Here is an 18352-nt window from a genome sequence, read left to right as displayed (position 1 = left end):
CTAGAATTATGCTAAGTGAAGAACAAAGTACACTGTGTTAGTCTCATTTATTACAACCATGTCCATAATTTACAAGCTGATTATGCAAGCCTCATACAAGGGAAATCAGAGAATAGTTAACGACTGTCAAAGAATGGTGAGCCAGCATCCATTTTATCAACTACATATTCTTACATAGCTACCTAAAAAGGAGCACCAAGGTCTACAAATTCACTTCCATTGTAATTAATATTGAAAAGGACTTTTTTAAGATAACTGTATTAAAGGCATTAGGGAGCAACCAGGCGTTTTAAATAAGTAACAGTTGAATGTCACACAAAACTAAATACAATGACAAAAGAAATACCAGCATGGAGGCAATGAGCTTTGCTACAATATTGGTTTTAAGAAAATCTAAGTAAGTTACGAGATTTACAGAGAAGAATATCAATTCACTAATAAAATTTCCTTTAGATGAGACACCTTTTGTTGTTGCTCTTAATTTAAAATGCAAACATTTAAAAGCTGACAGTTTGACAGCAATTTTCATTTGGGAGGAAAAAAGTAATATATGTTTTTTGTTCTGTGGACTTTTGGAAATATGAAAATTTCAGGATTTACTTCAATTGTTTCAGGCTATATAGCAGAAGAGAGTTGATGCCTGTGAACAACTCTGTTACAGAAACACTAATTATTTTTCTACATAAATATAGTTCACAGTCCATTGAGTTCTCCAAGATACTTTATTACATCAAAATCCCTTCAGGAAAGCAATGCTTTCATGTTGGTAGCACAGGTATTCTATGCCACACAAAGGTATAGCTAGCTATCACTAGGAATAATTTTGATCTCCTAAAAATGACACACTTAGCGTAAGTGAAAAATTTGTCACAAGTTACCTAAAGGTTTTTAATTTTTCAATTGTGATACTCCTTTTAGGTTAAAAAAATACTTTAAAAACACATATTGAGGTCCCAATACGTGCCAGGCACTCTATGTCAAAGTAATATCCTAATTTACTCAGTACCTGACATCAAAATGACTACACCAAATCTGTAATATTAAAGTATTCTGAAATCCTAAAACTCTCAATACAGCTTCCCAGCCCCAGACACTCACGGACTTTTACATGTTGCAAGATAAGGCACCAGAGAACGCTGACCCAGCAATTCATTTCATTACCATGACTACTCTTGCAGCTGAAATCAACTGGAATAGAATTAAAACAAACAAACATGGTGCCTGCCTTTCTTCAGTCCTTTTGCCCTGAAGTCTGATCTGCATTCATTCCTCTGAACACCAAAAATGATACACCCAAAAACGTCATTCACTTTAAGTATTCTTCATAATAAGCATCATGACATATACCTACTCTGTAGTTTTTGAGTACAAATACAGTATACATTTGTACTCAAAAAAAAAAAAAAAAAAAAAATCCTGTAATTTCACTGCAGCATTATTCACAAGAGCCAAAACACGGTAACAACCTAAGTGTGTCCTTCGATTGATGACTGGGTAAAGAAGATGTGGTACATATATACAATGGAGTACTACTCAGCCATTTGCAACAACATGGATGGATCTTGAGAGTATCATTCTAAGTGAAATTAAGTCCGATGGAAAGGGATACGAACCATATGATTTCACTCATATGTGGGATATAGAACAAAAAGCAACAAACAAAACAAACAAACTCATAGACACAAACAACAGTATGATGGTTACAAGACAGGAAGGAAGATGTTGGGAGCATGAAGCCAGTAGAGGAGGTCAAATATATGCTGACAGAAAGAGACAACTTTGGGTAGTGAGCACACAATGGAATATAGCTGAAACTTATGTTATGAACCACTGTTATCTCTATGAATTTAATGTTTAAAAGAAAAAAACCTGAAACAAGAGGCTTTCAACTCAAGTAGTTTAAAGTTCACCTTTAAACATTAAAATTATTTTCTATTCACTGGAAAATTTCTAAAACTAGACTTAGATGTCTGCTAGAAACATCAGTTGCTTGAAACACAAGTGAAAACTAACAACTCCTATATATACTATATAAGCAACTTACTATTTTCATTTTTTGTTGTCTTCTAGCAAAAGTTATACAGAAATGAGGAATTAAAAAATATATCTTTCTAATAGCAAAATATAGATGTTTTTGATTAACATTACTGAGTCAAAACGTATTTCTAAGATCTGTAGCAAAGATTTTACAATTTGACTAAGTTCCTTAGTCCTAGAAGGTGATTTCATTACTGTTTCTGGAGATTAGAATCAAAAACAGCATGCTCAATTTGGTAATCTTAAGAAAGCAGATATAGTGAATAACATTTTAAAGAAGGCATTTAACAATTTTCATCATCATAGTCTTAGAATTTGCAACACAATTCAAAAAAAACACAAATTACGTTTTCAAATTTACGTATTAAAAATTCAAAAGTGTAAAATAAGAAATAGTTTCTTAAAATGTATTGTATTTGTATAAATTCAGATATATGTATACCTAATAAAACAGATTACATTCACTACTTCCCTTAACATTTCAAAATTAATAAATTTTGAGCAAATATTCTTTTAGAAATAGTTGAGGGAACTGAAGCAAGAAAGATCCATAATTGTACCCATAATGATTTCCTCCTTCCCCTTTGCTTTAAATTCATAGTAGATGATAAAATACAAAATTAAATTACTCTGTTCTTCACCTGGCCTTGATCATATCCAAAGCCCTTTATCTAAACCCTGGCCTTCTATAAAAAAAAATCAGTGGCCAAATCCTACAGTATCCCTTTACCTTACTGCAGAATTTCCCCAGGCTCCATGCTTGTCTGTTAGAATGTTGATAATTTTCTGGATTAGTTGAGTTGCTGTCACATGGTCTCGATACTTAGCTGCTCTTATCAAATGATCACACATCTTCTCATCTTCTCGTTTGTCAGCAGAATACTGAGCACACAGTGACTTGGATAGAAAAAAGAAACATCTATTAATACTATAAAAATATGGAAAAAAAACTTAAAATGCATGATGAAGTAACCTCTAATGTGAATTGGAATCAACCAAAACAAATTTTTTTGAAATCAACCAAAAATTTAAAGTTACTTTTATATCCCTCATTAACTGAATTGACTGAAATTCACTGATACAGTATCAGCACAAGAATCCCTCAAGAAATTATTTCTATGAATTCGTTCATAAGATACACTGAAAAGTGGTTACTATTTAAGCAGAGACTTGAATAGTCAAAAGGAGCTAGTCAAGGGAAGCTTCAAGTGCCCATATTACAAATAGCATGAAGGGCAGTTGCAAATCACTCCAGGCAAAGTGAGTAAGGGTATGAAATGATTTTTGAGACGCAGGAAGCCTCATAACTTAGTACTATGTAGTTGTGCTAAGGGGTTTAAATTTTATTCTAATGCACTGTGATACCAATTGAAGGTTTTAAGCAATGGAGTGATGCAACTGATTATATATTAAAATGATCACTATAGATGCCATTTAGAGAATGGATTGTAGTGGGTAAGACAATTCAAGGAGGGAGACCAAGTATAAGGTCACTGCAGAGATCAAGAAAGGAGACTATGGTGGTGTGCAATAGAAAACTGAGTTGAATTTTCAGCACCTTCAGAAAAATAATAAAAACAGTGTGGGGCTTTTAAAACCTAGCTATGCAAAATGGAGCAGTGGAATCACCTAGAAACTTATTAAAAGGTGCAGAATTACAGGTCCCACTCCACCCCTACTAAATCACAATGTGGATTTTAATAAGATCCCCACGTGATGTATACGTTAAAGTTTGAAAAGTAGTGTCTTAGATATCATGAATTTTGCCAAAAATTTTAGGATTCTTTAGCAATAATCAGATAATACAATCCCTGGTTTCTAAGGTGTTTCTTTTCTTTCGAAATTCAGATACTTGTGTCAAGTTTATGATGCTATACCACCTAGTTAGCTAATTGCATAAAATAGGAAAACTAAGATTAACGTAAACTTGATTCTTAAATCTATTCCTAGGGTCTATTGGGCTCTACTCCCTTAACATCCAGATACAAGCTGACATACACACACATACACACAATTTACAATAAGTTCACAAACATTTGATATTGGAAAAAATATGACTAGTTTGTATATGTGATAAACAGTGTGCCTGCCTGCCTTTCCTACTGTATACCAGTTTAGATACATTGTTGTCACACACCACCCCCAGCACTGCCCCAGCAACAACAGAGGGACCTAATTTTCCTCAACCAATGAGTAAAATTACACCCATATTGATGAACTGGCTCAGGGAGAACACTTGATCTAATCGGTGCATTAAGAGAAAAGGTCAGGATTTTTGTTGGATAGTTCCTTCCTTCCTCTTAGGGTATAAAAGAGGAAATCTGTAATTCCAACAGTGTTGAAAGCTCTCTGCGTACTCTGAGGGAAGCTAGCCTGAGGATGAAGCCAAAACCCCAAGGGATCAGACCCGTGATAATTATAGAAATACAGAGCGTGTTCAAAATGGAATCATCAACTGCTGCATCAAAGACCAGCCTACCTTTAGACTTTCTGTGACTTGTTTTTCGTTGTTTTTTCTCAGACTTTTTGTAAGAACCTATACACTCATATTGATTCATTACATGCCAGTGTGAAATAGGTTTTGTGTCTCTAACACCAAAAGCAACCAAACTGATACGCATAAGAAATCAAATATCTCTTTGTGCAAAACACTTGGCTATAGAGTTCAAAGGTTGAATGATCTTGATAGCCTTTGCCCTGGAGAATCCCCATTTCTCTCTAGTTTGGGAGGTGAAGTGGTAATAAAAGTATATCATTGACATTAAATCACTGAAGCTAAAAATGATTTTTAACAGAAAGGTGTACAGAACGTAATATACAAAATGCTACGAAGGAAGACAAAAAATTAAAGATTTTGAGGAGATACGTTATTCCTGGATGGGAAAAAAGATAACCTCAAAGCCGAGGCAAGGCAGAAAAACATGGGTTGATTTCATGTAAGGGAGAAGCACTACATAATACAAGAAAACAATTAAGAAGATAGTCTAGAATGCATAATGAAGACTGATAAAAACCACTAAAAATCACAGTACTGGGTATATGAATATATCTTACATATGTATATGAATAAATACAAGATTAGGAAGCAAAACAAAAGTCTGATTAAAGTACTATCCTTGGGAATGTCTCCTGGGAGACCTGGGCAACTGACTCACTTTATCTCTTTATGTATCACTGACTTCATCTGCAAAATGAGAGGATTATAATGGCTTTAAAATTGGACAATTAGAAGATTTTGGGCAACTGTTGAGAGGTTAGTTTTTATATACTGACAAAGGAAAATTATTTTTTCCTAAACATTGATGTTGAGAAAATAAATCATGTTAGAAACTGGATTAATTTATAACACATTAAAGGCAAGACTGAGCCAAATATACTACAGTATAGTTCAGTTTTTCAAAAATATGAATTGAGCAAAAAAAGGAAAATATGATTAAGAAATACTTAAAGGGACAGTAGTCTACGTGAAGATACCCAGTCAATTATACTATGGAACAAAAATGTCAACTGTTATGTGATATTTTCAGAGATTCATTAAAGAACTAGGCCGTACTTTATAGGTTACTTCATATCTAACCAACCCAACCATGCACCGAAACCAGCAGGACAAAATGAAAGACATTTGTGGCATTTTTACACCTTCCACATCCCCTAATGTGTGCATAATCTACCCTTTTCTAACCTCAACTGATAATAGAAAATTACAATAATTGATGGAAATTAGAAAATAATTGGTTTCTATACTCCCGCCAAAATACCATATACGTTCATATTAAAGAGTAATAAAATTATAAAAATATGCATTATTTAATAGCCTATTACTTTATATTTTATTAATATTAGAATACTTTAACATTATCAAATTACATTTTGTAAACATTTGGTAAAGTATTAAAGTTAGCTTAAAAAGGCGTAATTCTAAAGAATCCAAGGCAAGCTAAATAGCAAAATAGTTGAAAGTGTTCTTTAATGGATCCTCCTTTACAATTTAAACAGCAACTTTTCATATCTGACATAAAATCTATAGATATAAATCACATTAAAGGGCTATTCTTTCCCGATTATCAATCTCTGTCTCATTGTGGAACATTAGAGTCACATCTGACCTTAAAACATGATAAAAGGAAACCAAACAAAAATGTTTTGTAAAGATATAATGAACTTGTATCTATTTTTAAAAATATCTTTAAAATGCAATTTGAACACAGTCTTATTAAAAACCAATAATATAGTCTATGTACGACAATCATTCGAAGTCCAGTACATATCAGGGATATTTGCTTTTAAATAAAATCCATGTTCCTTATAGGTGGGTTATATATTTGGATATGTGTGTTTGTGTTTAAAGATTGAATGGGGGTATTTTAAGAAACCCTACTAAAATGTACCATACACCTATAAAACCAAGGGTCAGGTCTAATACTTTAATTCAATTTTACTTTGCATCAACTTTTCTGTTTTCCTATTTCAAGCAGCATATAAACTAGGTAATATGCCATCACAACAATGACCACAAAAATATCTGAATCTAAGAAGAAATGAAATAGGCATCTTAGGAACTAACAATTCAAATGTAATTGATTATTGCTAAAGAAATTTCAGATTTATTACCACAGTATTAATAAATGAAAATAAGATAAATAAACCTACTTCTTAAAAGAAATTCACTTATTTGCAGGGAAAAAAATAAAGAAATAACCCAAGAGAAAAACAATTTTGACTGGCTATTTATAATTCAAGTGACTATTCTGGCTCATTAAATATAAATGAAGAATAAAGAAAATATCACATTTAGTCTTTCCTTGCCAATGCTATGACTCTACCTAACTTTACTATTTCTGTTTTGCATGAAAGCTCAGAGAGGAGTAAACTTAAAATTAAGCACATTCCTCTAGTATCCACCTGTCATCTCTTTAATCACCCTTCTTGGTGGTGAGCCTTTTTCCTTTATTAATCCCCATTATGAAATGCTGACATATTCTCAAGCCTTTGTCAAATTTTATGGGCAATATTATCCATTCCCACTGCATCCACTATCATCAATTTAAATCTAGTTTTCAAATTCTTCATATCTGCCCCAGCTATTTTCCTAAACTCTGAGCCCACGTGTCTGTCTATAGGGTAACCTCTAACCATCCAATGAGAACCTAAAGTTAAAAATGGACAAAACTGATTGGAGAGATACAGAAAGAATTCCTAATGGTCCTAAGCCAGGGTGGGGAAGAAACTACTTGCAGGGAAATCTAGGAACTGTTTCGCCAGGCTATCCCACACAAAGAAGAGGTCAGTGACTGCTTTTCCGAGATAAGCGGAGCCACAAGGATGCCTCCTGGTATCACCAAAAGAGAATGTAAGACAATGCCCAGAATGGGAGCAGCCATCTTGTGAGAACAAGACAAAGCACATGTCCAAGACAGTAGAGCCAGTGGACAGAAGGCGCCTGAGATGCACTAACACCAGGGATATGTTGTGAAAGCCCCAGGGCGGTCTCCAGACATCTTGTTTTGTGATAAGAAACAACCCTCATTTGCTTGTATTTGCTATTACTAGAACCGATGAGGATAGTTATCTTACAAGTAAAGGCAACAGCAAGACAACCAGAATTAGGTTTCCTTGGACTACTTACTGGGATTTGAACTTTTCTTACTGTAAGTTTTTCAATGTAGTGATCTCATTTCTAAATCAATTAAGAATAAAAGCATGCAAGTAAAACAACGACGACAACAAAAATGTACAAAACTGAACCTACCATCTTTATTCCAAGCATGTTAATATACTAGAAAGGGCAAGCTTTTCTGTTTCTGACATCTGTGACTTTTCAATTTCCTTCACTTAATACCCCACCACTCCATTTAAGCAAAAAACTTTTAAACACTCTCATCACTGCCCTAATACAGGTATTTATTAGTTCACAATTCAGCTCTTGACATGATCTTCTAATTGTCCTCTATGAACAGTCACAGAATCACTTCTAGAAGAATTTACTTTGGTATATAGTACAGTTATAGTTATATACCAGATCCTCAAAAATGTACATGATTGTCTAACATGTTGAACAATTAAGACCAAATTTCACAAGCTAGAACTTGTGGTCTATGATCCTATAATGTGGTAGTTTATCCTTCAACATCCTTTCTATGCATCCTATATGCCAGATACACTCAGATTATATGCAACCCCCCAAATATCCTCAAGACGTTTCCAAGGATCAGAAGATATGGCTCCTATATTTTTTTGCATGTAAAACAAGGTTAAAATTATCTATTGAGAAGGAAATATGGGAGTTTGAAGGACAAAGTACTAGAGAAGAGGCAGTTACATAGAGAAAGAGACATAGACATCTAGAAGCCCTTTTGACTCTTTGGCTGACATACAGAGTGAAAAAAATAATTTCTGAAAAGTTTCAAAATAATTGGAAATTAAGTAATTCCTATCCAAGTAACTTATGGATCAAAGATGAAATCACAAAGAAAATTAGAAAAAAAATTGTGGGGATTAAAGCAGCATTTAAAGGAAAACTTATAACTTTAAATGTTATAATAGAAAATACTAAATATTTAAGGAAAAAATAATACAGATTTTAAACTCATTCAGATAATAGAGGCTAAGGAATACATTGCAACTAATTTTATATTACAGGAATGGAAAACTAAAAAACAACATAATTTGTATAAATAAACACAAAAATCCCTAACGAAATACTAGCATTCAGCTTTGTAAAAAATGGATTATAAATCATAATAGAATTTATCCATGGAATGCAAGGTTAGTTTAATTTAAATTTGAATATCAATCAGTATAACTCACCATATAACAGGGGGAAAAAAGGAGAAAAATTTATCACCCTCAAAGGGATTTTTTTTTTTAATTAAAGTTAATGGGGGTGACACTTGTCAGCAAAGTTACATAGATTCCAGGTGCACAACTCTGCAATGCATCATCAACACATCGTATTGTGCTCACCACCCAGAGTCAGCTCTCCTTCCATCACCATATATTTGATCCATTTTACCCTCATCTACCACCCCCTTCCACCTTACCCTCTGGTAACTAAACTATTGTCTGTGTCTATGAGTTTTTGTTTCTTCATTTGTTTGTCAACAGACTTTTTTTTTTTTTAAGCATTTCACAAAATTTACAACCCTTTCATGATAAGGGACAGAACAAAACAAAACAAAACTCCACAAATTCAGAATATAAAGAGACTTCCAAAACCTTAGAAAGGGTAACTATGAAAACCATTGAAGTTAACTTGGAGATAAAACAAGTATGTCCTTTCTTATGAATTCCATTCAGTACTGTAAACAGAGGTCCTAACCAGCTCAATGAGGCAAAAATAAGAAACAAAACGACAGTATGGACAGAAAGGAGTGTAACAGAATCTTCATTTTTAAATATGTTCATGTATGTAATAATCCCACGAGTTCTAAGGGAAAGAAAACTACCAGAACTTATGAGTTTGACAAGTTTCTTGGATATAAGAAATTACCAAGAATTAATTTGTATTTCTATATACTGGCAATAATCAACTGGTCATTTAACACAATCATAATTATAATGTTACTAGGATTTTTATGAATATTGACAAGCCAATTATAAAATGTATATGAACAAAAAAAGAATAGCAAAACAATTTTTCCAAAAAACACAAAATTGTGGGATTTTAATTTCTTTGAATCACACTGTAGAGTTAGAAATCAAGAGTCTTAGGTTTATTAAATGAAGGAGAACTATCTTTTCAAAAACTAGTGCTGAAACACTTAGCTGCCCACTGTGCAAAAAAGAGAAATAAGCTTGTCTTTTGCCTCATACCATATACAAAAGGTTTAATTCAAAGTGAATCAAAGACCTAGATACATATAAACGTTAACACTATAATAGCATAGACGAAAACAACAGAAAATCTGATGACCTTGGGCAGAGAATGCTTGACTGGAAACCATCCAGAGATACATAAAAGAAAAACATAACCATAAAAAAATTGATAAATTAAACAATCAAAATTTATAAAATCTGCTCTTTAAAAGATACCATTTAGAAAATGAAAAGGTAAGCCACAAATTGGAAAAAAAAATCACCATGCATGTAACCAAAAAACTATTTCCTTACTGGATGTACAAAGAGCTCTTATAACTCAGTAAGAAAAAACAATTTAAAATAATGGGCAAAGATTTGAACAGACACTTCACAGAGGATATACAAATGACTAATAAGTACCTGAGAAGATGCTTAGTCAGTAGGAGAATTGAAATAAAAACCATGATAAGTTATCACTATATCTTCTAGAAGGGCTGTAATTAAAAAGACCAACAATACCAAATATTGGCAAGGATGTGGAGCAAATGGAACTGTCATACCTACCTAGTAGGAGTGTAAAATCTACAACTACTTTAGAAAATCATTTGGCAGCTTCTTGTAAGCTTCAATATGTACTTACACCAACACCTAGCAATTCCACTCCTGGATATTTTTTTCAAAATGAATAAGAACATATTCACACAAAATTATATGGAAATACCCATTAAGCTTGTAGTCCTAAGAGCCAAACACTGGAAATACCCAGTATCCACCTACAGATGAATGGATAAACAAAGTACTACCACCCAGTAATAAAAAGAAATGAGTGATACATGGAATAATGTGGATAAATATCAAAAACTTTATGCTAAACCAAAGAATCCAGACATTAGAATACCTATGAAATTATGTATCCAATTATGTATCATGCAAAACTATCTCTAATAACAGAAACCAGATGAGCAGTTGCCTAGGTTTGGATGTATGTACGCCTATATGTGGAGGAACTGACCACAATGAAGCATAAGGAAATTCTCTGAGATAGAAATTTTCTATATATTGATTATAACAGTTACACAGGTGTAGATACCTGACAAAACTCTAAATTGTATACTTAAAATGGGTGTATCTTATTATATATAAACTATATCTCAATCAGGTTTAAGAAGTCTTTTTAAAAAAATGCATAGGCAAGGTACTGACAGAAAAAAAAATGTAGTCAAAATACTCATGGGAAAAAAAGCTCATATACCAAATAGGTAAACACACTCTACAAAAAAATAAGAAAAAACAAATAACCAATAAAAAACTGGATAAAAGACAAACAGGTACTGAACAAAAGTAAAAAATAGATAATATATAACAAGCAGAAGAAAGGATGTATGGCTTCATAAGAAAATAAAATCTAAAACAGAAACACCATGAGATACCACTACACAACTCCTAGGATGCCAAAACAAAAATCACAGATGAATTGTTGATGAGAACGTGGATTAATGGGAACAGCTATAAACTGATGTTGGGAGCTGTACACACTTCTGCAAAAACTGTGTGGAAATATCTACTGAAATTGAAACCATGAAACTTTAAAAGAATTAAGAATTAAGTTCAGCCTACAGAAATGCTTGAGCAGGTACACCGAAAGACTTGTAAAGAGTCAAAGCAGCATTAGCCATAATAGGTAAAAACTAGAAAACACCTAATTCTACGATAGTAGAAACACTATTCTACAATAGTAGAAGAGATTATGAAAAATGGTCTACTCACGTAATGGAATACTATACAGCATTTAAAATAAAACAGGAAATGTAACAAACTAAATGAATCGCACAAACATGTTAAACTCAAAATACCAAATCAAAACACATTATTTTCTGATCTCAGTTATGTGGAGTTCAAAATTTGGTAAAGAAATTACAATGCTAAAGAAACAAACTTAAATATTTTTTAAAAATCAGAACAGTATTTAGCTTAATGGAGCAAAAAAGGATTTTGATTGGATTGGCATATTTAGAGGGCTTCTCACAACCGTTTTCTTTAAATATAAACAGTGGAACGTCCATTAATAATATTAAATGCACACTGTTTCTAAAGTTTCAGTATTTTATAAGAAAGAGATTAGTATGCAAATTTCCATTAAATTTGCACATTATTGTGAAACAAAAATAAATTCCAATAAAAATTTTTAAAGCTAAACTCTTAAAAATATTAATACGCCGTTCTCCTTATTTCATGACATTTAACGTATAATAATTAAGCAACTGAAGTATATTGGTTTTACAAGTTTTGCGTTTTAAACTTTTTTTTTTAAAGAAACATATACTTTAAAAAAAATAATAGATTAGAAAGTAATTACTTATATAAAATAAAAAGAAAGTTCTCTCTTCTACTTCCTTCAAGTTTGGCCAGTAGTTTTCTACAGGGAGAGTCACTGGCAACAGGAAGATACAGTTCCCATGTACAGTAAATGGAACCAAACTACACACACATCACTGGATGTCAAAACATATAGTTCTACTTTCCTTCTTTTTCATGACTGCAAACAGAATATTATATTTTAAGTTAACTAAACATACTGTATAATAAAAACATTTTGAAGTATACTACATTACTTCGCAAGTTGTCTCAAAATCACACTATAAATTACTTGTCTCATTGGAAACCATTTAAAAGGGAAATCACCTAAGGGACAGCAAATTAAGGAACTTTTCAATATTTCACTTTCGGAGGTCTTGCACTTGATCCCTTCAACAAAGATTGAAAGTCGAATCAGAAAAGAAAAAAAAAAATGTTATCCACAGAAATCTCACAGACTCCTGAAAAACAGACTTAGAAAAATGAAAGCTTAAAAACCTCAACAGCAAACGAAAGTCAACCAATGACAATGTGTGACAGCCACCTTTAATTCTGAAGTGATTCCTCTGTCATCCAACGACTCAAAGTATTGATTTCTCTCAGCATGAAAAAGCCTAAGCCAATGAAACAGATATAGCATCATACCCCTGATAATAGCACTCAAGGTTAAAACAGGCAGAAACACTTATCAAAGTATCTCTTTCATTTCTTATTGTTTTAATGGACTGGATACAATGTGTTGGGTTCTTATCTCCACAAACTCCATAAAGCCTTCAAACAATATTTTAAAATAATTTAGAGATTAATATATGTTCTAATGTTTTACTTTAGACTTTTGATAATAAAAAAACTGGTTTTAAAATGCTTTTACGTATTTGTAAAAGAGAGAAAACACTAAGAAGGCTATAGTTTCCACTTGTGTGTAAAATCCACAGATAGTATTAGGTTTTTGTTCTTCGTTACAGTTACTTATTAACTATAAAAATCACACAAGTAAGGGGGGTGGGGGGTGGGAGATGAAGGTAAGGGGGATCAAATATATGGTGATGGAAGGAGAACTGACTGGGTGGTGAACACACAATGGGATTTATAGATGATGTAATACAGAATTGTACACCTGAAATCTATGTAATTTTACTAACAATTGTCACCCCAATAAATTTAAAAAATAAATTTAAAAAAAAAATCACACAAGTCTTAGGTAAATACCAAAAGCTGATTTCTTCAACAATGCCTGTGGTGCAGCATACGTAAGTTTGGTAAATAAAGTAAAATGTGGTTAGTATCTGTAACCAATAAAATTAACATGAAACTTAAACAACAATAGGGTTAAACCCAAATAATTATATTTTTAAAAATCATAATATGAAACAATAATATAGCTTAACATAATATTATATAATTACACACAAACACACACATACAGAGAAAGAAAACTCAGGAACCTTTTATTTCTTGAGCTTTAATTTTTTTGCTTATCTGCACAAGAGCTAGGTGATCTTAACCAAATCCTGTTGTCTTTTAACTAAACAAATCTCCTTAACCAATAGATTATTTTTTAAGGACAAAAAAATTAGAGTCTTCTACTTGTATTAGGCAAATATGGTTAAATACATATACTACCACATAAGAATAAGTCTTATGATTAAATTTCAAATAAAAAGTTCAAGAACAAGCATGAAAACCAGAAAGACAAAAAAGTGATTACTTCATTCTTATGAAAACCATAATTAACACCGTGGTTAAGAGACAGACTCTAGAAGCAGACAATTTGAGTTTAAATCTTGGCTCTGACACATTCATACTTAGGCAAGTTATCTAAGCCCCCTGTGCCTCAGTTTCCTGAAATAAAAAAAGTGCATAATGTAACATGCTCTTCAGAAGTATCAAATGAGAATAGTCATGAAATAATTAGAAAGTTGCCAGGCATATAGTAGTAACACCTAACATTTATTGAAAACTTAAGTCATGAAGTTAACAAACTACACAGCAAACAGTCCCCTTCTTCCACCATTCAGTGGAGCTGAGAGACAGGGGAATAACAATAATTGCAATATGAGCTAACTGCCAAGAGAGGTATATATGGTATATTTGGGAGGAATGCGAAGGAAAGAACTACTCAGAATCGGGGAGTTTCACAGAGGAATTAAAGACTACGTAACTGTTCACCAAGAACAAAGGGCTCGTTTAAAGATAAAAAATAATAAAATATAGCACAATAAAAAGGAAAAAAAAAACCTAAAAGAACAAGCTTAAATAAATACCCTTTTTAAAAGGAAAGATAATAACACAGTAAGACATGTAATTAGCAGAGCTCTATTTTTAAATATCCTGTTATATGCTTCTTTATATTTTCCTTGGATGCCTAATATTTTTATCCATTTCTGTCATAAAAATTACTCCTAATGGTTTATATAAATAATTTAACATAAATAGTGAACTATATTTATATTGCTTAGCTGAATATTGTTATATTGCTATAACTTATTTGTTATTCAAATGTGTTGCTAACACAAATTCAAAAAAATACATCTGAGTATCAACTAGCTTTTAGGTACTGCTTCTTAAACTATCTGTAATGAAAACCAGTTTTTGGTTTTATTTTTTGCAATATGTTGAAAACACTTTCTGAAATAATCTGACATTGTTAGACATTCAAGCCATAAAAATTTCTAAATATATACTCAATTTCTGTAGTTATCTCTGAAAATTAGTAACAAGCAGCTGAGTCAACTTAAGTAACACTAGTATAATAAGTAAATAGAAGAAACTATTTTTATTAACTGAAATACTGCCATCTTGCTTTCTATGATAAAATATTTGATCTTATATTCAGACCTTTACCTTGTACTAATAAACCATAAATAACAGGAACAATATTCCAATTTCCTATGAACAAATTCTAATAAATAAATGTTACATGAAATACACTATGAAAATTTTAAATTACCTTAGTTTCTTATCTATCTTTATTTTAAAATTCATTAAGAAAAGGCAACATTTATACTAACACATGATTTGGTCAACTGTTAACAATAACTATCACATATAAATTGAAAGCTTAAACAGAGGCTTGGTATATCTATGAGGAATATATTCTGAACTTTTCCTGGAAGAGATTTTTCAACAGCATTAAGAGATCCAGTTTTCTATGAAGAATATATATCTTATATTAGAATATACTGAAAAGATAATGAAGAAAAGCTGTTTTTCAGTTTGTATATAATTTGATCAGCACTGCTCACAGGTATGAATGAATTCAATTTTACCTATGGTATAGTCCCTTTGCTTTTACCTACTTGCCCACCATTAATGGAGTTCTCACTTATATAGCTGTTATTTGAAGCTAGAGAAGAATCACTTAAGAATTTTCAAACAAAGGCAGAAATATTAGCCCATTTAAAAGTGTCCCAATAATGACAGCTCCTTTAGTTTTGTAATACTCCAAAAATGATTATTCTTTTACGTGTGTACACGTACAGGTATGTATAGGGTCTGTTCAAAAGTTACCCAGAAAATGCTGTGAGCCCAGCGTTTAATCTGTTCATTATCAAGAAGCTAAAATAGAAAGTCAGACAAAGTAAAACACATCCTAGAAGAATCTCTAAAAACAGTGCACTCCAGACTGAATACACCAGACTTTGGGAATACACTGAGAAGTATTTTTATTACATTGTCCACGTGTCAAACATATACCAGAACACATATGGTAAACTGGGGTAGGAATTTCCCTTAGAGAATGTGATAGTCCCATTGTCAGTCAACCTGAGGCAGAAAAAAAAGGTGAACGTTGCACTGAGGAAGAAATAATATTCTTTCCTAAGACTGGAGGCAGGTGGGCCTGGACTATAATTTATAAAGAATTATGAGAAGATCTTTACGTGGAGGAGCTAACTAGCCCCTGCAATATGGCAAAGGGACAAGGGCTAGAGAGAAGGGGGTCAAGAAAGGGTTAAGCAAAACTCTCCTATGCAGAACCATGACCTATGAATTCTAGGAGATGCAATATCTAGTACTGAGTTTTATTTTCCTTTTCTGTATTGTGATGCCTTCTACCATTGCCAGAAAAGCCACTTATATTATGGTAGTGCAAAAGTAATTGTGGTTTTTGCAATTATTTAACCTTTTACACTGCAATTACGTTTGCGCCAACCTAATATGATAGTAAGAAGTAGCCTCCTGAGCTCTTGACGCAGCAGTAGTCTGGATCAAGCCCCTACGGCAGAGGTGAGAGTCCCAGATGAACTGTGGGACATATACGCATTCTTCAGATATTATCAGAGATAACTTAGAATAGAAAAATGAATGTTCTCCATTTTATAGAAACAGTAATAGCAGCATTATTGAACTTAATATGGAGTCAAAAGTAACAGGTACTTTATATTTATCAAATCCCATTTACTTTTCATAACATTATTGTAGATAGGCTCATTATCTATCCTGATTGTAAGATGAAACAGTGGAAGGGAATGGCAAGTAAAGGGATGCTCAAGTGATGAAACAAAGATTCTATCTTACATGGAGCAAAGCTAGATCTTCACGCTGGATTTAGAAAAGAAAGAGGCGGCGGGGTGGAAGAAAGAAAAGGAAGGCACACTTAAGATCTAATTGCAAACATTCGTTGGATACGGGAGTGTTTCAAAAATTTTAGAAGAAGGTTAACCTATGTTTTACAGACTACAGTAAAGTCTTTGACTGCATTGATCATGAAAAGCTATTGGTTGCTCTGAAAGAAATGGATGTGCCTTAGCACTTGATTGTCTTGGTTTGTAACCCATATTGTGGACAAGAAGCCACTATCAAATAAAAAAAAAAATGGAGGGACAGAATGGTTTCCTAAAGGCAAAGGTGTCAGACACGGGGATAGACTAAGAGGAAGAAGTGAAAATTGCTAGAAGAAATATCAATAACTTAAGACAGGCAGATGACACCATCTTACTGGCAGAAAGCAGCAATGATTTGAAACAACTTCTAATGAAAGTGAAAGCAAGTGCCAAAGGACTGCATTTGATCATGAAGAAAGCAAAACTCACAACTACAGAAGAAATATACAACTTTAACATAGACAATGAAGACATTTAAATTGTTATAGATTGTGCTTACGTTGGTTCAGTCATCAATCCAAATGGAGAATGCACCCAAGAAATCAAGAGAACAACGAAACTCAGAAGAGCAGCAATGGAACAATTAGGAAAGATCATCCAGAACAAAGATGTGTCCTTACAGACCAAGGCTAAGATCACGCATACACTCATATTCCCAATTCCTATGTATGGATGCAAAAGTAGAACAGTGAAGAAGGCTGATGGGGAAAAACTGCTTCATTGGAAATATGGTTTTGGCAGAGAGCCCTACGGAAAATGGATAATGCGGGTGAAAACAGAAGGCAGCTGGAAAAGCAGCAGACCGAATGAAATGGGTTGAGCCAATGAAAGAAGTCCTCATCATGAGTCTATAGGACCTGAGCCTGGCTGTTGAGGACACTGTGGACATCACTCACTCATAGGGTCACCAGTAGTCAGAGTAGACTCAACAGCATGGAAGACACAAGGGTGTCTTAGCTCACATAACTAATAAATGACAGGGCCAAGAGTAGTGTACAAGGTCATGTGATGGGAAAGTCAGAGCTAAACTGCGCCATAGTAATCAGTGGTGTCACTGACTAGGCACTCAAACTATAATATTTGGACATTAAAAAGGACTGAAATACTCCTTTGGTGACCTATACTAGTATTTTATCACTTTTATGACTGATTCACATCATTTTTATCTAAGGGAAAGAAAATCACAATGAGAGAAAAGATACAATTGAAAAAATTATATTGTCAAGCTTAAAAAGGAAAGGAGAGAAGCCAGGCTGCAAGGCACTGAAAAGTAAAAGAAAGTGATAAATACATCATTGGAACAAAAAGTCTAGCAGAATGCAAAAGCAAAGTAAAAACAGAAGCTTGGAATTCTAACAGCATTTAAACACGGTTACCCAGCTTCAGTATATGATAATTAAAGAAATATATCAACACTGAGAAGCTACAATATATTCCCAGAGAGATCACCCAAGAGGGAGGAAAACAACAAAAACCTCCCAACAAATTAAATAACTTCATACAAAATAATATATACTCTGTTAAAGAACCACATAGAGGGTAGTCAATGATTATAAAGA

At 32.9% G+C, this 18352-nt stretch overlaps 1 protein-coding gene across 2 annotated transcripts in view; it reads right to left on the bottom strand.

The window, feature by feature from the left end:
• Positions 1-18352, bottom strand: part of LRBA (LPS responsive beige-like anchor protein) — a 560879-nt gene that overhangs the window by 324584 nt on the left and 217943 nt on the right. For both annotated transcript variants that reach the window (XM_019722880.2, XM_019722903.2), the window contains exon 37: positions 2768-2934. In XM_019722880.2, coding sequence (XP_019578439.2) covers positions 2768-2934 — 167 coding nt within the window. The remainder of the gene's footprint in view (positions 1-2767; positions 2935-18352) is intronic.

Source organism: Rhinolophus sinicus, linkage group LG07 (assembly GCF_036562045.2).
Source record: "Rhinolophus sinicus isolate RSC01 linkage group LG07, ASM3656204v1, whole genome shotgun sequence".
Lineage (NCBI taxonomy): Eukaryota > Metazoa > Chordata > Mammalia > Chiroptera > Rhinolophidae > Rhinolophus > Rhinolophus sinicus.
Note: the sequence above shows the minus strand (reverse complement) of the source record. Positions and strands in the feature narration are given on the sequence as shown.